The sequence below is a fragment of the Procambarus clarkii genome, chromosome 86 (genome assembly GCF_040958095.1).
Source record: "Procambarus clarkii isolate CNS0578487 chromosome 86, FALCON_Pclarkii_2.0, whole genome shotgun sequence".
Lineage (NCBI taxonomy): Eukaryota > Metazoa > Arthropoda > Malacostraca > Decapoda > Cambaridae > Procambarus > Procambarus clarkii.
Genome location: NC_091235.1, coordinates 16,580,232 through 16,603,394, shown reverse-complemented (window position 1 = coordinate 16,603,394; position 23,163 = coordinate 16,580,232). Strand labels below are relative to the sequence as shown.

Sequence of the window (23,163 nt, the reverse complement as noted above, 5' to 3'; positions counted from 1 at the left end):
CAAACACACAACGGAATCCTCACGAACCTTAAGCTGTAGAACACCATCTACAAGCTATGCTCCCATGCTCCCCCAAAGATGAGTTATTATTAAGCAGTCTTTGGGGAATCTGCTTTAAGATTTACAATTATGTGCAGCTAGCTAGCAATATTAATTTAATATTGGACACTATTATAATGGTAACATTGGCTTCATCCATGACCTCATTCCTTCAATGAATAACTAGTCTTTCTAACTTCTCCAATACATCACTTGACATCCACAATCATCCTTTTCTCACTAACGCAAGTTGCCAATTCTATTTACATGTACATTTTGTACATGGGGCATATAAATGTGTTAAGATTCTAACTAATTTTACATGAAAAAATGTTAAAACTTAGGAAAAGGAGGCAATGGTCAGTCGAAGGAAAAAAATAATGAATGGCTCTAACAAATGTACAAAACAGCAGTCCTCAGTCCTACCAGTTATTTACGCCAGTCCACGGAGCAATTCCATCTCGTCCATTGTGAGCACTTAAACATTTTCGAGCTTCATTTGTCAGATCACTCATCACTGAATCTGTAAAAACAAGATAAAATAAGTCTCATAACAAACTTTTACGTGTAGCATGAAGAATAAGGTTGAAGAAATCATCCTGTGAATAAGGAACATATAAAGGTTATTATTGTAATGCATTTCAGCTAAAATACATTATAAGAAATAGTTATGCATTTTTTATAAATTACATTATTATAATTATAATGATTATTATAAAAAAACTTGGGGGGGGGGGGGGGTTGCCAAAGGGGAGGTTGGGTAATTATTTATAACGAATTACCATAAAATTTATTAGCAAATTCTTTATTGTGCAGACGAACAAAAATAATATCCTGTATTTTCATTAAAGTGCATCGAATGATTGTAATATTATTTCCTTGGGGGGGTGCAATATCAAACATGTTCATTAAGCACAGAAAAAAAGATACTTACTATCCACACACGGCAATTCATGCAAGCAGTGCTGAATCTTGGTCATGAGCACCATCCACATCAGCAGCTTGGAGAGGCGTGCCGTGTCCCTACCTGCAAGCTTTGATGAATTGCTGCAAGCTTCATCAAGTAAATCTAGTGCACTCTGGAAGCTCTGCAATGAAAAAACCAGCATTGAATGTAATGAAACGTCATTTTCTGGGCGAGCCTCGGAGGCTCTCTGAAGCTATCCGAACCGATATGTGCCATATTAGTTTGGGGTCATCAGTCACAGGAGTTCCTATGCCTACTGGGGAACCACGAGCCAGAACCTGGTCCCCTCAGAGAGGTGCAGGGAGCAGTGGCCTATGAACCTATGCCTATGGTAGGCATAAGGACTCCTGTGACTGATGACCCCAAATTAATATAGCACATATCAGTTCGGACAGCTTCAGGGAGCCGACGGAGCTCCCCACAGAAATGTTCCTTTCAGTTATGTGGTATCACAATACTTTCAGTGTAGAGTAATATCAATTAAAAATTCAAAGTCAAGAGCAAACTGTGCAGCATGAAACTTACTTTTAATAATCAAACACGGTTGAAGAATATAAGAAATTTAAGTTAAATACAATATAGTATAGCCTACCTTTCTTCAAAGACAAAGTTCTATGGTAGCACTAACCTTTGCTTGAGCCAATTCTACAGCTTTTGCAATATACAAAAAGACAAGCTCTCTCTGAGAGGTCTGAGGCAGCTTCATTAATGTGTTGTAGATGGGGATTGGTATCTCCCACTATAAAGAAAAATAAAATTGTATTGCAATAGAATTAATAAATTTAATTTACAATAAAGATAAGATTTTGAGTCAATATGAAAAGAACCCTTTTTGAACAACCTCACTTGGTTGTTTCCCCAAGGTAAGTATCCATTGTATCATGAAAAGTAATCATGTACAGTCAGCCAGATAACAAACTGAACTTTTCCAGCCCCGCTAATGGCTAATTTTTTTAATATAAAAAAATTATGATTTATTATTAAAAACTCTTACATGATTGTTGAATTAAAAAAAATTCTGCCTCAAATAATTTCTAAACAGATTATCTGGCAGAATATTTAATTAAAACAAGCACACAGAACATAATCCTATATTGTCCTTCAAGATTCAATGATAAAATACGAACAATAATTACCTTCACGTTAAGTTCAGGAATTTCCTTCTTATTCACGTCGAGTCTGGGCGGCATGACATTCTTGTAGTGCATCACAGCACTCTTCAGTACTTGTGGCGAGTAGGAATGAATCAGGTCCCAAATAATATCGTTTAGGTTGTTTGGATCTGACAGTCATAAGGAAAGACATTTAGTATAACAAGATATCAGCATGAATCTATCATCATTATCATCAGTTCCCACTTTGTTACATTTATGAGATGGGGGAGATATTAACCCAGAGATGATAGGAAAGCATGAAAGAAAACTAAGAGTTAAAACATTTTCAAAATGAAACCCATTCATTCACCATACAGTATATTCACCACAATTATCATCACAAAGGGGACAGACATGATGCACTAAACTATAGTGTGAACCGATTGATTGATGAAGATTAAGACACCCCAGAGGTGGCACGGGCATGACTAGCCCGTAAATAAAATGTCAATAACATGCATCCCACAAAAAATTATAGAAAAGGTCCTTGGAAAAAGAATTACTAAACGCTTGGAAAGATTACATTTTTTTAACAGAGGGATAACAGGAATTCAAAACAAAATTTCCATGCATAAACTCAATTATTCTCAGGCACTCCTTCCTGGTCCATTTCTCCGAATACAAGTCAAATCGTACTCAAACTAGTTTGCCAATAAATTTTAAAACCTAGCTAAACGTTACTCATCTAACACAAACAACTTAATGAAGCCAAACACAACCTAAACTAATACACCTAAACCTATCAATATATATACAGCTTTGACAATAAAGAATAAATGTCACAGAACTGTTTTTGTGCATGAATCAAAGATACCCCGTCTCTTTTAGGCTCGAGTGGTTTGACTTGAGACTCAATACAATTGTGAATTGGCTAGTATTTGGGATTTGGTCTGTGTTTATGTCAGGTGCTTAAGTGTGTATGAATGCTATCTGGCAATCCTTGGGTTGGAAATCTGAGCCTGAAAAGGCTAGGAAACTTTGCGTGTGCTTTATAAAAAGGGGGAAAAAAAAAGACCATTTTAAGCTGAAAACTGCATTTTTAGTGTCAAACTGCACACGGGATTACCTGGAAGGGACAGTTTGAAAACTTTCCTATTGGCTAATGCAAGTTTTTGACCAGCCCTGATTAAGCTCAACCAGGCTGTGAGCAGCCATGTCCAACAGCCTGGTTGACCGGTCCAGCAAAAGGAGGCCTGGTCGGAGACCAGGCCATGGGGACATTGAGCCCCGAAATCATCGCAAGGTAACCGCTAGGTAATCCAAGGGTACTAATGAAGCTTGGGTATCCAAGGGTAATCCAAGGATACTAAGAAAGCTTGGGCCCCCAAGGGAACTAACAAAACTTGGGCACCCAGGGGTAGTAATGTAGAGTTAAGAACAACTTATTTATATCCAAAAATAGTTAAATATCACTGTACCTGTCACAGTGGCATCTGGAGATGTCTTATTGGAGCACGCTCTTCCTTCTTCATACTGTGGCCACATTGCAAGTAGTTCCTCTTGTGAGAAGAGAGCTTTAAGTGGGGGGCAGATTCTGATTGCAGGGACCAGCACTTCTTTGATGCTTGATGTTAAGTTAACAGTTATAAAAAATAAGCGTATCCTCTCTTTATGGGAGCTAGTAAACCTTGAAAACTTTGCAGCTAAAACCTGAAAAAAACAACGTTGAATATAATGAAACGACAATTTGTGATTGAGCTCCGGTGGCTTCCTGAGGCTACAATCCTAATACAGTGACAGGTGCCATCAGTCACGGAATTCTTTTCAACCTACCGGGGACCTCAAACAAGATGTATACAGAACTAAGAGTCAAACCCCGAGAGGCCAGAGTACAAACTACATGTAGAGTCTAACTCCAAAGAGACAGTGCTTGAAGAGAAACCCCTGGTTGAGACAATAAACCACAGGAAGACTGTCCTAATGGAGCCGGACTACAGAGCCCAGAGGGGTCTGAGCCCTATGCAGCACATGCCAGACTCTCACACAGTAACGAAGGCAACAGGACCATGGCCCCAAACCAAATTTTTGAGCAATGGTCACAAAGCCTCTACCGAGATCAGAGGCATATGTGAAGATGCCTCAAATTCTTCACAGAATCATTGGGGTGCTTTCCTGGTGGAGGTGGGCATAATTAAAATTCACTGACAATTTCATCATAGTGCCACAGCTCTCTGTACCTCTTTTGAGGGGGGGCCATGTTCTGGCTCGTGGTCTCCGGTAAGCTAAAGAGAATACCCACAACTAATAACACATAGTATAGCGACACCTTGGCACTATATCAGCATTGTAGCTTCAGGAAGCCACAAGGGAAAATAAGGTCTACTACATAATGAAAATTTCCTTCCAATTTCCCACCCAAAAAGCTAAAAAAACACTAAAATTTGTTTAAGGCATTCTGTACTTAGGAGTTATTAAGATTACTAACCTGAATCAGAAACTGTACACCTGGTTTGCCACCTTGAGCTAAGGCAGCAGGATAGTTGCTATTCCACAAGTCTCCTTCCAATACATTCCGAACAGTATTCAATGTCTGCACCTGTTGAGGGCCATTAAAATAGTAGATTTATATAACATTCGAGAAATAACAAGTGGCAACAATTTAAGCTATTCTTTACAATATTAGGATTTTTAACATTTCCTTTACTGTAGGAAATGTTGACAAGAGAAGAGTTCCATTTCTCATCTTGAAAATAAATTGAAATGGATGGTGGTAACTCTACCCTTCTTTCTCTCCTACTATTCTACCCTTTAATCTCAAGTTCTGTCTTGGCTCTCCCTTTCACTAACTTCCATTCTTCTATTGTTCTTATTCCTCTTCTTATAGAAACACTTCTTTTCCCTTCCACTCTTGCTACCCTGCTTCTCCTCTCCCTCCTCTTCTCTTTTCCTCTCACCTACCTCCCTCTCACCCTTCCTCCCTCCCACTCTTCTCTAGCCCATCCTCTATGATGTTTACTTCTTCATCCCTTCAATTATTCTAATTTTTTCCCCATCCCCACCACTCCCATTACAAAATAAATATACTACTGCACATGTTGTTTTATCACGCCGCCTCTACGCTATAAACGCCTAAAAAATTCCATACCTGTAGAAGAAATCCTGGTGGTGCCTTTTCAGGTTTAGCTTGTAGCTCCAGTTCAAGATTCTTCCTCAAGTATGATGGAATCTCAAGGGCCACATTGTCTTCCGACAGAATCTTGATCAAGTCCTAAAAATGACGTAAACCAGTTTTGAGGGTTTTATATCATTCGGAATAATTTGTTATGCAATACAGGATTTGACGATTGCTACATAGGAAAATGGCATGCAATACATACCTGCTTGATGGGGTTCTGGGAGTTATTCCACTCCCCAAGCCTGGTCTGTGGCCAGACTTGACTTGTGAGAGCTGGGTTCAATATTACACATTTTTCTGCATTATGCTTATAAAAAAAATACCTCAGGATTTTTCCCCTGATAATAATGAATGATGTAACGGGTAGCCTACACATGACATTTTTGGAATAAAAGACAATTGCTTTAAACTAAATGAAATATGCAATGAAATAGTTCCTGCAATAAAAATATTTCACACAGTATTTTAAGCACATTGATATACAGTGTACATAAATATAAGTTAACAAGCAATTGGTAAAAGGGTAAATAAGTGATTCTGTAATTGGCAATGTATTCATGGGAAGTTAAGAATACTATGTACAGTATAGTAAATATGATTAGTTGGAGAAACATTTTGAATTGATAGTGCTGTGCAAGATTGAATTCCATGGCAAATGGATGATGGTACCTCCCGAAGATGCAAGAAGTGCTAGTCGAGAAGTTAGGAATGCAATAAGAGGTTTGGCTGTCAATAGACGATATGAGATATGCTGTATGTATGTATGTATGTATGTATGCAATGTATCAATGCCCAACAGAGACATGTGTACAAATAATGGTAGTGGCTGATGTGATGACCAAATCACTCATCAGAAAATGAAGAACTGACGATGTTTCGGTACATTCTAGACCATTATCAGGTGTGTTTATCTTCTGATGTGTGTGGTTTGGTCATCTATTACACAGCTAATACGAAAATGCTCACCTGAAATCCACTGCAGCTAGAGTGCAAGAATCTGTCATAAAGTGATCTCTGTTCTAAGGGCGTTGACTGACTACAGAGGGATGCACAGCTCTTGTAGTACCCCCTCAACTTGCCCTCATTCACTTGGCAATAGTCTGGATGGGATCCTAATTCTGGTAAGAGTTTACAGGCTTCAGAGAAGTGAGAATATGCATCTTCGTATCTCTCCTGAAGGAAGTGGTAAGCACCTAGGTCATAGTGGATCTGGAAAAGTACATCTGGATACATTCAGGTAATAAGTGGTGTCAAGTACTAAAAAAAAAAAGTCTTGAGAAAACAGTCAAAACAGCCAAGGTTCCAGTGATCCACAGACCCATCAATAGGTTGTTCTAAGCCCAAATATTATATCTTGTGTTTACAGTACTGTATCATCATTATAACCCTAAATGTATTACTTGAAAAAATCCCTTCAGAGCCTGTACTGGGATGTTACCCAGCATACAGTTCCGACAGCGTGCGGAATCTTACCTCTGGGAGCAATTGAACGATATAGTTCAGAAAGCTATAACCTGAAAGGTAAGGCAAGGTAAGGCATCAGAAGAGAGCACCAAGCCTTTATAACTATATAGCACTTGGAAGAGATATGAGGGTAAGGATTTAGGATAGGACAAGGAAAGGAATAATTCCCAACCACTTGCACAATCGGGGATTGAATGCCGACTTGCAAGAAGCGAGTACAGGAATCCATTTTAGATGTAAATACAGCATCAACTTTTTAACAATCAGCCAAAACAGCAAAACAGAACGATACAAACCTGACATTTGAACTGCTCATCTGCTACAGACTTGCAGCGTTCCCATGCATGAGATATGACAGTAGTATGGTGGGTGTGCACAGTGAATGTTGGTAGCACTGGTGCACGAACCTATTCAATAAGTAAAAAAAAAAAATAAAAATATTAGAGGATTAACAGTTACTGTATACTAGGAAATATATTGGTACAATGAAAATGTACAAATCAATACATTTATTTATTTATTTATATATATACCAGAGTATATCTGAACAACAATCGACTTGAGAATTGTCCAGGACGGACCGAAACGTCGTCGTCCCTTCACCTTCTAGTGTATGGTCTGGTCAACATACTTTAGCCACGTTATTGTGACTCATCGCCTGCATATTTGAACAAATCCACAAGGGCCTTGATGAGGCTTCGAACCTATGCACTGGATGTTCTCTAGATGTACTTTAACTAGAGTGCAGCTGGGAACATCTAGCACATAGGTTCCAACCCTCATCAAGAACCTTGTGGATGTGTTCATTTGATATATATCATGTTATTGTGATTTCTGTGTGTGAGTGTAGTTCTTACATTCTTGTAATGCCACTACAGTACTCCCCCCCCAACACACACACATACACTGTAATTTTAAAGCATTATATGACAAATAGTGCTGGAAGATGGGACACTATGAGAGTAGCTCTCATCCAGTCTTAGGTAATTAAATTTTGGTAATTACACACACACACACACACACACACACACACACACACACACACACACACACAATACATACATGCAACTAGGTGAATACACACACACACACACACACACAAAACTCTCCTCATGCTGAATTGATCAGTCTGTTCTCAACTGGAGCAAGTTCATTCTACTACACCCACAAACTCACAAAACCTGAGTTAGGTCAAGCGGAGTCGCACTTTACACCCAAAATGAGACCACAAATCTTTCTAAAAATAATCCAACAATGAATTCATGCACTTGTGTTAAAATTTCTGAATTTTAAATAATTGTGATAAACATAACATGTCTCATTACCTTTGTTAAATTTGAAATCGTGATAAAACCTACCTCACCGGCTCCTAGTAACTGTTCTAGAATCCTGACGGACACATCACCACCTCTTTCGAGAACGCTCAATATGCCTTCCTGGACTTCACGAGACTCATGTGTGGGATCCTGCTGCCCTGGACTGTAAAAACAAACATGGGTATTACACAATAATAACCCATTTGACAAGAGGATACCGTCACTTCAACAACCTTGCACCTTTCCAAAGTAAATGCAGCAGAATGAAGGTACCAAATGACTACAAGAGACTCACTGTGCGTGTGACTTCATTGTGCGTGTGACTTTGCGATGAAGGTCTAGGAGGAACCGAAATGTTATCACTTTTTTTGCATATGTTTGTTAGATTATTTGTTGTCAGACTTGTTATTGTGACTATCTCTGCTTAGTTAATCCTAAAACCATAATGAGAGAAATAAAGAGCTTACACAATTATTTAATTACAGATTACCAACTATAAATTTACCAACTACAGAATATTTCAAACTCTTGATCCTTATTCTACTTGAATATAACCAATGAATCGCTTACATGGGGACATTGGAGACCTTGATAGGTTTGGCTGGTAATTTAGTTCGTACGAGTGCTCGAAGAGCATAGCGATGATACAAGGCAACACTGAACAGCTGATAAGGAAGCAAGGGACCAGTGTCCAGTGTCCCATGTGTTGTTGGGCTGCTCATCTCCTCTAAAGTCTCGTGCAGCAATGCAATGAGGAGAGCATCTTGCATATGCAAAGGTAATCTGAAAAGTTATGAAAAAATACTTACATGATGAAACATCCATATGTTAAAAGTTACTTCAACAATTTAACACACACAGTAAAAGACTTCAGCGAGCAGAACAAGTGCAAAATTAGGAGCAAAGACTGTGTTAAATCTTTTTTGTTGACCAAACCACACTAGAAAGTAAAGAGACGACGACGTTTCGGTCCGTCCTGGACCATTCTCACAATCGATTTGAGAATGGTCCAGGACGGACCGAAACGTCGTCATCTCTTCACGTTCTAGTGTGTGGTTTGGTCAACATATTTCAACCACGTTACTGTGACTCCTCGTCTGCATGTGTTAAATCTTTTCTATATACAGAGTAATTTCAAGAACACTCAGCATCTCTCCATCTATACCAATTAATAATAACCACAGACTTATAAGAGCACAGGCCTCAACTTTCTACATCTGCCAGACAATGAACAACAATGAACATACTTCTGTTCAAAAATTTCCAAGTTCCAGTTGAGGTGAGCTGCTGTTTTGAGAGCCAACACAGAGAGTGCATTTTTCTTCTTGTTGTTGCTTTCTTGTGTTGAAACGTCCATGGTCTCCACCTGCCAAAAAGTATTAGTGACAAAATGAATTCATCTGGATTATTATTACTATAATTATGGTAAATGGCAATAACTAGGCCTAAAACAAAGCCTAATTTTCATTATAACTAAATTGTTCATTATCCTAGTATTATGTTCAATACAAATGGATTAGCTAGTTAGCTTAGACACACATTCCACATAAAAATTTTAAATTAAATCATTATTATTATGTTACAGTATTTCTATTCTTTATATTCATCCCAAAAAGCTTTAAATACTGTATATCTCAAATGTATAAAATCATATTTACAATCTCAGAAGTTCTGCCATAAAAATAAAAAGTTTTGAATGTAATGAAACTAAAATTCCTGGTTGAGCCCCGGAGGCTACAATCTTTGATAGAGTGCCATACTACTAGGTGACATCAGTTACAGAGTTCTATTAACCTACCAGGGACCATGACCCAGAACCTGGCTTCCCTCACAGAGGAACAGGGAGCAGCAGCACTAGTAATAACATTTTTATGACTTTATTCATGTCTGTCACCACCGAGGAAGGCACCCAGTCAATGACACAAATACCACTGTTGGCTTCAAACGAGACCATAGCCTCAAGAACTGTCAAAAGAACTCCCCCGACAATGTAACAAATTATCAAATTTTAACAAAACTAGAGTGAGCTCATTCAGCCACCTAGAGGAGGGGGGGGGGGGGGGAGGCAACCCAGAGTCAGCTGGCTGCTCAATCCTCAGTTCTATTAGGATGGAAACACCCCTAAACTGACACTTAAACTGCACATGGCGTATATATACTGTCACGTGAATCCCCTGCATAGCAGTGGGAGGGAGTGTTGAGGGAGGAGTGGCAGCGAGTGGCTGACTGGTGTGTGGCGGCCACTCTTCGTTGCTCTTTGACTCACAATACCAACTTGGTGGTTCGTTATTGTGAGCAAAACATGCAGATACTTATATATATCCTGTGTATATAGTGTAATAACAGCAAAACTATTTGTTTATTGTTTTATGAACATAATAAATGAATCACTAATATGCACACTATGCTTTTGAGTATAGTGATGATTCACCTCTTTTATTATATAAATATATCACACTACACAATATTGAATAATATTACTGAAAAAAAAAATAAGATAACATCAATCAGAGACATTGAAATAATTAGGTAATAATATCTTTGTGGCAACTCCCGCCTTTCAGCTCGGGTGACATTGACCGTTTCTGACGACTGCTCTGTCAACGCCCACATTTTGCCAGACTTCCGCGGCCTATTGTGCCCAAAATATGTCATCTACGATTTTTTTTTATTATTTTTCCTGTGCTCAGGGAACACAAATTAACATTTTTAGAAGTTGAACATTTTTTAGAATATTTTTTTCTTGAGCACAGGAGTGTAAATCTCTTCAGGACCCCTTACCAGCTTAAGGGTTAATGCCCTGGGGATGGGAGGGAGGGAGTCTTAAGAGCCACAGGGCTCACCAAGAAATTGGCATTTCAGTATCGAATCTTGTATCAGGGATTTATTAATAGTTTGTTAATTGCAGCATTTAATTTAGGGATTGGTTTTGAGTATTTTAGAATAATTTGTAAATTATTCCACTAGTAATGTCACTTCTTGATGATGAGAGCAGATCAAATTTCTAACAAGTGACAAATAAGCAATCTACATACTGTACAATACATAGTAAAAAAAAAAAAAAAAAAAAAAAGCAATTCCTACCTCATTATTTCCGCCATCGGTTCTCTTGATGCTATTGTATATGAATTGAATGATCAGTCCAATTGCAGATGGTTCTGAAATTACAATCATAAAACCTAGTTATTGATATCAGATTGTCAATCAAATTTATCAATTATTACCATCTTTATCATGTTATCCACTAGAAAGAGAAAAGCATACAGAAGAAATCATAGTAAATAAAATAAAAGTAATGTTTCAATTGTATTTTAACGTGGCTTTGCTAATTAGTCCAACAACACCATGCATATCCGTCATATCATTCTCGCCAGTTTATTAAAACTCTATCATTCATTAATAATCATATCTACACTTGGCTGAAGAAAACACAACGGCAGACAGCAACGTAGAGAATCTCCAGCATGAAAGTTGATTGTGATTTATAGATACAGTAATATTTTGTAATATAGATTACAGTAATATTTTGTAGTATTGATTACAGTGATATTTCTGTATTAGTTTCATCTAACAGAGATACACATGAGTAGTGCATTTTTCAACTTTATAAGCACTATACAGTGTACCTGTTTACCTCTGATTTAAAAAAATATATAGTGGAACCTCGAGTGACGAGCGGCTCCAGTTACGAGCATTTCGAGTAACGAGTAAGCCACTCGCAGAACATATGTCTCAACTGACAAGCTTTCACCTGATTAACAAGCGTTCTTGCTGGTTCTCGGACACCTCTGACGACAGTTTTGTTGTTGTTTCGCAAGACGAATTTTCCACATGACGAGCTCGGTGCAGGAACGGATTAAACTCGTTAATCGAGGGGCCACTGTATATCTTACGAATACAAAATAATTTTTACCGAATCTGGTATTTCTGCTACAAACGCAAGTTATACCGAAGGGGAGGGGGTGGATACAGATTATTTATACAATGCATTTGTATTCAACAATGTTTAGACAAAAACTGTCGGCAAATTTATTACTCAACAGCAGCATTTCTTAACCTGGGCCCCAAGGTAACAAAGGGGTTCAATAAGATAATGTTAAATAGACCAATTCTAATCATATACAAAAGTATTTTAAGAATAAATTTTGTGTTTAATTTTTCTCATTTAACCAGTATCGAGAGCAAAGACAGAAATACCCTGTAGTCTACTTTCAGTCAACACCAAAATCTGAGCAAGTTTGACTAAAGAACAACCAAGAAATATTCCAATGATATAAAGACTGAGAAACACTGCTCTATTGTCTATATTGCCAAATATTTTGCCTCCCATAGAAACCCCTCTTTTTTAGGAGAAAATTGCCCTACCAAAAATCCTGTTCAAACCAGTGACCACCTTCGAGTGTCAAGACAGGCTATAATGAGGACGTGGAACACAAAAAATAATAATAATAACATACTGTCAATTGTAAAACTACAATAAAAATTAAAGAAAGTTACTATTTACTTTGAGAAATGGCTGTATAGAAAGACTGAGGATTGCCTTGGCAACCAGAGCTATATAGCTATTCTGACTTGGCCCTTTCTTTTGATAATTACTTGCATCAGCAAAGCATAGGTTGTTGGACTACAGAATGTTAGTTTAAACAAATTTGATGTAAAGAACTAAATTTCTTAACTCACCTGGATTTGTTTGATTCAGGTGAGACTCTAACAATGTAGGATTAAGGAGGAATTCAAACCAAGCAACAATGTCTGAAGCCATTTTGACTTCTGATCACCTGTGGGAAAATCAAAATGACCTATTTACCTTAAAAAAGAAAAAGAAAAAACATATAAAATGAAAACATTAAATTAACTTTTCCTGTTCTTGAATCACCTGGTTTACAGCAAGTATTACAAGCAGTTAAATACAAAAGGCAACAATGACTGTATTTTACCATGACTGACAAAGTGAGAATTCTGTTTTGCCAATAGTGGCAAATGAACAAGATTTGTAGTTACTGTATTGTTACCAAAATGGTACCTTGATGTGTTAGTAACATTAAATACACTTCTTTAAATGACAGAGAAAGTGTTTGTATATATCAAGACCTATTGTGTATAATAAAGCAAGTCCTACTTGCAACTTCAAATATCGGGACCATTTACAAGTGATGGCCCCAAGCACTAATCAAACTAAATTAACATATTGTTATACCTGTGTGTCATATTTTTGTCTGGTAATCCTTGTGGACCACTATGCTATATATACCAAGATGTGTAATTTGCATCTCAATGTATATATGTAGAACACAGGCTAAACTATACTGTAGTTACAAACACCTTTCAGGGCTACAGTATACACACATGCCAGTTACTCAATAAGTTATTATGCTGCACTTAATCACTCCCAATATTGCACGGATGTTCAGCTGGGAAGGCCTGTGAGGGTGGGTAGGTGATTGAGGTGGGTGTGTATATGTGTGGGTGAGGGAACCAGGCACATATGAAAATAATATGGTTAGTAGGCAAAGATGCATAGTCTATTAGGACTATCATAAACCAATAATCAATGTAGATCGTCAGAAGTCGGTCTCCAGACATGTCCAAAAGCTATCTTCCATGCATGTCAGACACAGTTTCTGACCATATAACATGAGAACTATGGAATATTAAGATTTGACTGATAAATGCAATGTAGTGGGTAATATGGTTTTCTTTCAGGTCTGGTGTATTTCCCAGCCATTTTGAAGAGATAATTTTCCCTGTCCATGGACCAATATTACAATCTTGGAGTAGGATCTACAACCTGAGAAAAGTTTGACCTGCATGTCATTGCTACTCTTTCATCCTAACCCAACCCAACCCACCTAATCCAATCCAATCCAATCCATCCCAACCCAACCCATCCTAAAGCAACATATCCTAACCCATCCAATCCCACCCCAACCTAACCTATCCTAACCCAGCCTAACCTATCCTATCCCAGCCTAACCTAACTTATCCTAACTCAACCTAACCTATCCTTAGCTAACCTATCCTTAGCTAGCCTATGCTTAGCTAACCTATCCTTAGCTAACCTATCTTTAACTAACCTATCCTTAGCTAACTTATTCTCTCCCAACCCATCCTATCATAATTGAACCAAACCTAAGAAAATAAAAGATAATTTTTTTTTAACTTTATACAGTATATAGTGTGCATGTGTGTGATGTCACTAGGACATCATAATTGTAATGCCAGCATAGGCTTTAAATGCTTCTGCAATTTTTTATCATCACTCGCCCTAATATCGCATACTACACTTTGTAGTATTCTTCTTGGGTGTCTGCAGGTCTGCAACATAAACTTTGGGAATCCTATATCTGCCTAAAAGGAATAAAAATATATATATTCATAATTTTAAATGTCTTCCTGTCCCCAAATAACAGCTACTTTGGAAAGATACAAGTCACGTTGTACTCAAGACGATTCACCAACAGATTTTGAAAACTACCTAACCTAACTTAACCCTAACGCAATATATCCAAACCCAACCGAGAACAATACAGCCTAACCTAAACTAATACATCCTAGCCTGACAATATATGCAGTCTCCGTGGTGTAGTGGTAAGACACTCGCCTGGCGTTCCGCGAGCGCTATGTCATGGGTTCGTATCCTGGCCGGGGAGGATTTACTGGGCGCAATTCCTTAACTGTAGCCTCTGTTTAACGCAACAGTAAAATGTGTACTTGGATGAAAAAACGATTCTTCGCGGCGGGGATCGTATTCCAGGGACCATAGGATTAAAGACTTGCCCGAAACGCTACGCGTACTAGTGGCTGTACAAGAATGTAACAACTCTTGTATATATCTCAAAAAAAAAAAAAAAAAAAAAAAAAAAAAAAAAAAAAAAAAAAAAAAAATATACAGTTTTAAACAAAAACTGAGCTTCGTGGAATCGTTTTGAGCACGAAATGACCATACCCCTTAATAAGAATGGATGCCACGCCACAAAGCACTGCACCAGCGGGAGTTTTACACACACACACACACACACACACACACACACACACACACACACACACACACACACACACACACACACACACACACACACACACACACACACAGTCCCTTAATAGCTTCACCAGGATGATTTACACCAAACAAACCACATTATCAACCATTTACCATCACACAAAAGAAGCAACAAAGCTTCCCTTCCTGGACACGTAAACAAGAACCACCAGGGAGAAATAATTTCAACTTCAACGAGGACGATAAATTAGAGCAACGTACTGAGAGTTTAATCACTTACTAAATTTGTGTTAAAATCACAAATTGCCATATAATTATCTTGTTAGAACACCCGATAGAACACTATAACACCACACTGTTCACTCCTTCAGGAGAGTCACTAGTGAGTGAGAGGGTGTAGGAGGGGGAGAGGACCCTCAAGACGTAAACAAAGTCAACTAAACCTTCCGGCGGGGCGCCGCTATGATATCAAAAGTAAACATTCTAAAAAATATATGTTTACTTAAAAAAATGTGTTTATACAGGATCATTTTATATAGGACGTCACTGATTATGTCTCTAACCTCTATTTGTTGCTTGCTTGTAGCGGGGAATGTTCTCAAAGTGTTATAAGGAATGTTCTCAAAGTGTTGTAAGGAATGTTCTCAATGCTTATTTATTTATTTATTATTTATTTATATACAAGAAGGTACATTGGGGGTTAACAGAGAACATAGAAATTAAGTTGATTTTACATTCTTGTAAAGCCACTAGCACGCATAGCGTTTCGGGCAAGTCCTTAAACTAACAGATAATTTTTAGATAATTCACAGGGAAACTGACAAAACATGTTTACAGGTACTTTACAGCTTTACTTTACAGGTACATTGTAAGACAATTTTGACACAAGCAGATTAGAATAATACACAATAATGAACAAGGATTACTAGGTACATTAGGATAACATTTCAGGGTTATACATTGGTTCACTGAAGCACAATATTAGGATTACAAGGAATAATGCAGCAGAATATGCACTCAATACAACAACCATATGATATCAGATGATATCCAAGATTACAATGGTAAAGTAATATGGCTTAGGTACAAATATTGGGGGATTGGGTAGCACTAGATACAGTGTGAGATAAAGCACTAGGTAGAAAACTATGAAGAAGAAATTAGGTACTTTTTGGTTTTATTTTTGAATAAGGCAAAAGTTGGACAGCTTTTCAATTCATTAGAGAGTGAGTTCCATAGACTAGGTCCCTTTATTTGCATAGAGTGTTTACACAGATTAAGTTTGACTCTGGAGATATCAAAGAGATGTTTATGTCTGGTGTAGTGAGTATGTGTTCTATCACATCTGTCCAGGAAGAGTTTCAGAACAGAGGTTGCACTTAAGAAAAGGGTTTTATAAATGTAATTGACACAAGAGAATGTATGGAGTGAATTTATGTTTAGCATGTTTAGGGACTTAAACAGGGGAGCTGTGTGTTGTCTGAAAGCAGAGTTTGTTATTGATGTCCTGACAGCAGATTTTTGCTGGGTGATGATGGGCTTGAGGTAGTGTTGTGTTGTGGGGGATGTTCTCAAGGTGGGATGGGATGTTCTCAAGGTGGGATGGGATGTTCTCAAGGTGGGATGGGATGTTCTCAAGATGTGGGATGTTCTCGAGGTGTAGTGTGGGGGATGTTCTCATGATGACGTGGTGGTGGGAGTGCCACGGGGTGGGGTGCCAGGGGTGCCACGGGTTGAGACGCATGTGGCAACTCACGTCTTCTTGTTTCCGGTGTTGTTATGGTAACAGTCATCGTCGGTGTTGCCATAACAAGTTCTCCTAATATTTGCCCCCTAATTTATTGAGACTCTTTCCTGCCTCATCTACTCCAAGTATTGACCAGTGTGGTATATACCCGTCACCTTATATCTAACACAGTGCCTCATATCTAACACATAGTTGCTTGTTTCTGTTTTACTTGGGCGGAGTATGAGTATTATGACTCGTATGGTCGCTTCAAAAAGATTTTGCCATATGTGTTTAACAACTTCTTCTGCTCTGTTGAATCTAAGTTGAAATCTTAATGGGTTTGTAACTGTGCTCTGTGTTAGATAATGTTCCAGTGGTCTGTTGGGCATTTCTCCACAGTGATGACATTTCCTCTCATCTTCCGGAACCTGTAAGCCTATTTCCCATGCACATGGGTATCCAAGCCTGATGCGATGAAAGTGTACTTCTGTTGTTCTACTGCTCCCTTTCATCAAACTAAGTGGTTCGTAGTTGGTTGAATTCATGTACCAACCCGCAGATCCTGATGTTGCAACTGCTGTGTTGTGGTCACTGTACATCTTTTGCATTGCTCTGTTTAGTGTCTTATATTTAGTGGCCTCCTTGAGAGATGTAATCAGTCCGGGCGTCTCGCTTCTGTTTCATCTTTGGCATTCCTGTATAAGAAGTCTTAGAAGTTTGTCAGGCAGGACTTGTCTCAGTGACATCATACTGATGCTTGCATGTGAACCTTATTCTTACAGGGAACCCTAAGAATGTTTTTCTCACACAAGTTGAGACACGGAGACAGTCCCACGTGGCATGGAATGAAGGAATCAGTAATTAATATTGATGACAACATTTCCTGCTGAGAGGAGCTGGGCTGTCGGGGTCCCTCTATCACGCTTATCCGGGAAAAAGTTCGCCACTTCCTCTCTGATAAAAGTAATTGGCCAAATGACTTCGGTTTCCCCCTAGAGATACGTCCCCTCATGTTAGCTGTGTGTGTGAGGTTATGGCTCCTGCCTTAGACGAGCCCTTGTGCCTTGATGTGTTCATTGGGTTCCAACTCTGTGTGCCTCTAAAATATTAACCTAAACTGTCTTGGGCCTAAATAAACAGTCCTGAATCCTCATTTAGTACATATTTGTGCTTTACTAGACCTAAGGAAGTTTAGATGAGAATGTTGCTATCTTCGTGCTATACCCACTCACCCAGTTTAATACTTAAGGCTTGCAACTTCACCAGTATTATGTTGAACTCGAATTCTGCGACAATGTGCCTATTAATACATTTACCTTTATCAGTTAAATCAAGGATCTGCCCGGAACAATATATAAATAAAATAAATAAATAAATAAATAAATATGTTTATTCAGGTAAGGTACATACATACAAGTGATGTTACATTAATGGATTGATATATAGATAGAGCTAGTACATACAATGCCTAAAGCCACTATTACGCAATGCGTTTCGGGCAAGAAAAACATTAATATCTAGAACTTAATACTAATTGAGCATAAAGAATAAAAAGTGTTGAAAACAAATACAAATAAAGATAAAAAAAAGGGGGAACATGACTGAAAAAGCAGCACAAATACAATAGGTTGACAAACAGTGTTGATTAAAAAAAAAATATAATAATAATAAAATAAAATAACAGATATGGGTTGACAATAAATGAGTGAGGTGGGTTACAGGGAATTTATTAGGTATTGTTTAGTTTTTATCTTAAACTGGTTGAGAGAGGTACAGTCTTTAACATGGTTGGGAAGGTCATTCCACATTCTGGGTCCCTTGATTTGTAGAGCATTTCTAGTTTGATTAAGTCGAACTCTAGGAATATCAAAACTGTATTTATTCCTGGTGTGGTGCTCATGGGTTCTGTTACAACCTTCAATGAAGCTTTTGAGGTCAGGATTGGCATTACAGTTTAGCGTTTTATATATGTATAATACACAAGAGAGAATGTGCAGTGACTTAATATCTAACATATTCAGAGATTTGAGTAAGGGTACCGAGTGATGTCTGGGGCCAGAGTTGGATATTGTCCTAATAGCAGCTTTGTGTTGGGTAATGAGAGGACGTAAATGATTTTGGGTAGTAGAACCCCAAGCACAAATACCATAGTTGAGGTATGGATAGATGAGGGAGTAATAGAGAGTAACCAGAGCAGGGCGGGGTACATAATATCTGATCTTAGAAAGAATGCCAACAGTTTTTGAAACTTTTTTTGATATATTTAGAATGTGACCCTGGAAATTCAGCTTGTGGTCGATGAGAACGCCAAGGAATTTGCCATCTAATTTGTTACAAATTTGGGTATTGTTTATTTTGAGATTTATCTGATTAGAGGATTTATTGCCAAACAGAATATAAAACGTTTTGTCAATGTTAAGGGTGAGTTTGTTGGCAGTTAGCCAAAGATGGACTTTCTCTAGCTCAGTATTTACTGTGGCATTTAGAGCAAGGGGGTCAGGACTGGAGTAAATGAAGGTTGTGTCGTCAGCAAATAGAATTGGTTTGAGGTGTTGGGAGGCATTTGGAAGGTCATTAATGTAGATGAGAAAGAGGAGAGGGCCAAGTATGCTGCCCTGAGGAACACCAAAGTTGATGGGTAGGGTGGGAGAAATTGTATTATTCACAGAAACATACTGGAGCCTGTCAGTAAGATAAGATTTGAGGTATTGCAGGGAGTGTCCTCTGACTCCATAATGATGTAATTTAAGAAGAAGGTTTTGATGGTTGACAGTGTCAAAAGCCTTACGCAGGTCCACAAATAACCAGGTCCACAATAACAAATATATGCATGTTAGTGGGTTTGTAAGAAATGCAATGCTCAAACACCAATCTTATGTACTCTCACAACCCAATGAGACTACTTGGATATAAATAAATAAATAATATTTTTGTATTTTTGTGTATATATATAAAAATATAATTAGGTTAGGATATCCCTGAAATAAACGTCCCGAGGAGCAGGGCTGCCAACCTTCCCGCATTAAACTCGTACAATTTTTGTTTTATTCTCACTTTCCTTTTGACCAATTAACAGTTTATCGGGTGTTATAAAAATAATATAGTTAAAATAAGAGTTAATTATACATTTGTGTTTGTAAATATAACTGGTTTTTCTAATGCGTATAATGGTCACTCAGTTGAGCATAGGGGCTTCTGGCAAGAATATTTGGAGAGGCTACTGCTGTATATCTATGTGATATAATAATTACATTATAGTGCACGAGTATATGTAGGCGAGATGAATATTACACATTGCACAGTATAAACATGCGCTGATTAATTATGTTAACACTGAGAGCGAAGCATTGAGGAATTGTGCGCTTCAGCTTGATGACGTTAAGCTTCCTCTAGCGTATATATGTTCCAAGTTACATCCTGATCTACGCAATGTTGTCCTGTGGCAGTGTGACGCGAAGCTCGGTGGGGTGTGGTGGTGTTTAGTGGGGGTGTGGTTGTGTCAAGCTTGGTGGGGGTGTGGCTGTGTCAAGTTTGGTGGGGGTGTGGTTGTGTCAAGTTTGGTGGGGGTGTGGCTGTGTCAAGTTTGGTGGGGGTGTGGTTGTGTCAAGTTTGGTGGGGGTGTGGCTGTGTCAAGTTTGGTGGGGGTGTGGTTGTGTCAAGTTTGGTGGGGGTGTGGCTGTGTCAAGTTTGGTGGGGGTGTGGTTGTGTCAAGTTTGGTGGGGGTGTGGCTGTGTCAAGTTTGGTGGGGGTGTGGTTGTGTCAAGTTTGGTGGGAGCGTGGCTGTGTCAAGTTTGGTGGGGGTGTGGTTGTGTCAAGTTTGGTGGGAGCGTGGCTGTGTCAAGTTTGGTGGGGGTGTCGTTGTGTCAAGCTTGGTGGGGGTGTGGTTGTGTCAAGCTTGGTGGGGGTGTGGCTGTGTCAAGCTTGGTGGGGGTGTGGTTGTGTAAAGTTTGGTGGGGGTGTGGTTGTGTCAAGTTTGGTGGGAGCGTGGCTGTGTCAAGTTTGGTGGGGGTGTCGTTGTGTCAAGCTTGGTGGGGGTGTGGTTGTGTCAAGCTTGGTGGGGGTGTGGCTGTGTCAAGCTTGGTGGGGGTGTGGTTGTGTAAAGTTTGGTGGGGGTGTGGTTGTGTCAAGTTTGGTGGGAGCGTGGCTGTGTCAAGTTTGGTGGGGGTGTCGTTGTGTCAAGCTTGGTGGGGGTGTGGCTGTGTCAAACTTGGTGGGGGTGTGGTTGTGTCAAGCTTGGTGGGGGTGTGGCTGTGTCAAACTTGGTGGGGGTGTGGCTGTGTCAAGCTTGGTGGGGGTGTGGTTGTGTAAAGTTTGGTGGGGGTGTGGTTGTGTCAAGTTTGGTGGGGGTGTGGTTGTGTCAAGTTTGGTGGGGGTGTGGTTGTGTCAAGCTTGGTGGGGGTGTGGCTGTGTCAAGCTTGGTGGGGGTGTGGTTGTGTAAAGTTTGGTGGGGGTGTGGTTGTGTCAAGTTTGGTGGGGGTGTGGTTGTGTCAAGTTTGGTGGGGGTGTGGTTGTGTCAAGCTTGGTGGGGGTGTGGCTGTGTCAAGCTTGGTGGGGGTGTGGTTGTGTAAAGTTTGGTGGGGGTGTGGTTGTGTCAAGTTTGGTGGGGGTGTGGTTGTGTCAAGTTTGGTGGGGGTGTGGTTGTGTCAAGCTTGGTGGGGGTGTGGCTGTGTCAAGCTTGGTGGGGGTGTGGTTGTGTAAAGTTTGGTGGGGGTGTGGTTGTGTCAAGTTTGGTGGGGGTGTGGTTGTGTCAAGTTTGGTGGGGGTGTGGTTGTGTCAAGCTTGGTGGGGTGTGGCTGTGTTAAGCTTGGTGGGGGTGTGGTTGTGTAAAGTTTGGTGGGGGTGTGGTTGTGTCAAGTTTGGTGGGGGTGTGGTTGTGTCAAGCTTGGTGGGGTGTGGCTGTGTTAAGCTTGGTGGGGGTGTGGTTGTGTCAAGTTTGGTGGAGGTGTGGTTGTGTCAAGTTTGGTGGGGGTGTGGTTGTGTCAAGTTTGGTGGGGGTGTGGTTGTGTCAAGCTTGGTGGGGGTGTGGCTGTGTCAAGCTTGGTGGGGTGTGGCTGTGTCAAGCTTGGTGGGGGTGTGGTTGTGTCAAGCTTGGTGGGGGTGTGGCTGTGTCAAGCTTGGTGGGGGTGTGGTTGTGTCAAGCTTGGTGGGGGTGTGGCTGTGTCAAGCTTGGTGGGGGTGTGGTTGTGTCAAGCTTGGTGGGGGTGTGGCTGTGTCAAGCTTGGTGGGGGTGTGGTTGTGTAAAGTTTGGTGGGGGTGTGGTTGTGTCAAGTTTGGTGGGAGCGTGGCTGTGTCAAGTTTGGTGGGGGTGTCGTTGTGTCAAGCTTGGTGGGGGTGTGGCTGTGTCAAACTTGGTGGGGGTGTGGTTGTGTCAAGCTTGGTGGGGGTGTGGGTGTGTCAAACTTGGTGGGGGTGTGGCTGTGTCAAGCTTGGTGGGGGTGTGGTTGTGTAAAGTTTGGTGGGGGTGTGGTTGTGTCAAGTTTGGTGGGGGTGTGGTTGTGTCAAGTTTGGTGGGGGTGTGGTTGTGTCAAGCTTGGTGGGGGTGTGGCTGTGTCAAGCTTGGTGGGGGTGTGGTTGTGTAAAGTTTGGTGGGGGTGTGGTTGTGTCAAGTTTGGTGGGGGTGTGGTTGTGTCAAGTTTGGTGGGGGTGTGGTTGTGTCAAGCTTGGTGGGGGTGTGGCTGTGTCAAGCTTGGTGGGGGTGTGGTTGTGTAAAGTTTGGTGGGGGTGTGGTTGTGTCAAGTTTGGTGGGGGTGTGGTTGTGTCAAGTTTGGTGGGGGTGTGGTTGTGTCAAGCTTGGTGGGGGTGTGGCTGTGTCAAGCTTGGTGGGGGTGTGGTTGTGTAAAGTTTGGTGGGGGTGTGGTTGTGTCAAGTTTGGTGGGGGTGTGGTTGTGTCAAGTTTGGTGGGGGTGTGGTTGTGTCAAGCTTGGTGGGGTGTGGCTGTGTTAAGCTTGGTGGGGGTGTGGTTGTGTAAAGTTTGGTGGGGGTGTGGTTGTGTCAAGTTTGGTGGGGGTGTGGTTGTGTCAAGCTTGGTGGGGTGTGGCTGTGTTAAGCTTGGTGGGGGTGTGGTTGTGTCAAGTTTGGTGGAGGTGTGGTTGTGTCAAGTTTGGTGGGGGTGTGGTTGTGTCAAGTTTGGTGGGGGTGTGGTTGTGTCAAGCTTGGTGGGGGTGTGGCTGTGTCAAGCTTGGTGGGGTGTGGCTGTGTCAAGCTTGGTGGGGGTGTGGTTGTGTCAAGCTTGGTGGGGGTGTGGCTGTGTCAAGCTTGGTGGGGGTGTGGTTGTGTCAAGCTTGGTGGGGGTGTGGCTGTGTCAAGCTTGGTGGGGGTGTGGTTGTGTCAAGCTTGGTGGGGGTGTGGCTGTGTCAAGCTTGGTGGGGGTGTGGTTGTG

General features: G+C 40.3%; 1 protein-coding gene across 5 annotated transcripts in view; it reads right to left on the bottom strand.

Moving 5' to 3' along the window:
• IntS8 (integrator complex subunit 8) overlaps positions 1–23,163 on the bottom strand; it is a 37,285-nt gene that overhangs the window by 6,217 nt on the left and 7,905 nt on the right. For 2 of the 5 annotated variants that reach the window (XM_069317157.1, XM_069317158.1), the window contains exons 2-15: positions 12,736–12,833; positions 11,140–11,213; positions 9,303–9,421; positions 8,626–8,838; positions 8,098–8,218; positions 7,036–7,146; positions 6,242–6,484; positions 5,246–5,368; positions 4,586–4,696; positions 3,579–3,810; positions 2,143–2,288; positions 1,635–1,745; positions 974–1,127; positions 466–562 (exon numbers count right to left, since the gene is read on the bottom strand). In XM_069317157.1, the coding sequence (XP_069173258.1) occupies positions 466–562; positions 974–1,127; positions 1,635–1,745; positions 2,143–2,288; positions 3,579–3,810; positions 4,586–4,696; positions 5,246–5,368; positions 6,242–6,484; positions 7,036–7,146; positions 8,098–8,218; positions 8,626–8,838; positions 9,303–9,421; positions 11,140–11,213; positions 12,736–12,817 (1,937 nt within the window). In that variant the 5' untranslated portion in view covers positions 12,818–12,833. Of the gene's footprint in view, positions 1–465; positions 563–973; positions 1,128–1,634; positions 1,746–2,142; positions 2,289–3,578; positions 3,811–4,585; positions 4,697–5,245; positions 5,369–6,241; positions 6,485–7,035; positions 7,147–8,097; positions 8,219–8,625; positions 8,839–9,302; positions 9,422–11,139; positions 11,214–12,735; positions 12,834–15,201; positions 15,258–15,335; positions 15,507–23,163 lie in introns of those variants that run through there. The other 3 variants (XM_045757713.2, XM_045757704.2, XM_069317159.1) reach the window with 3 other exon arrangements.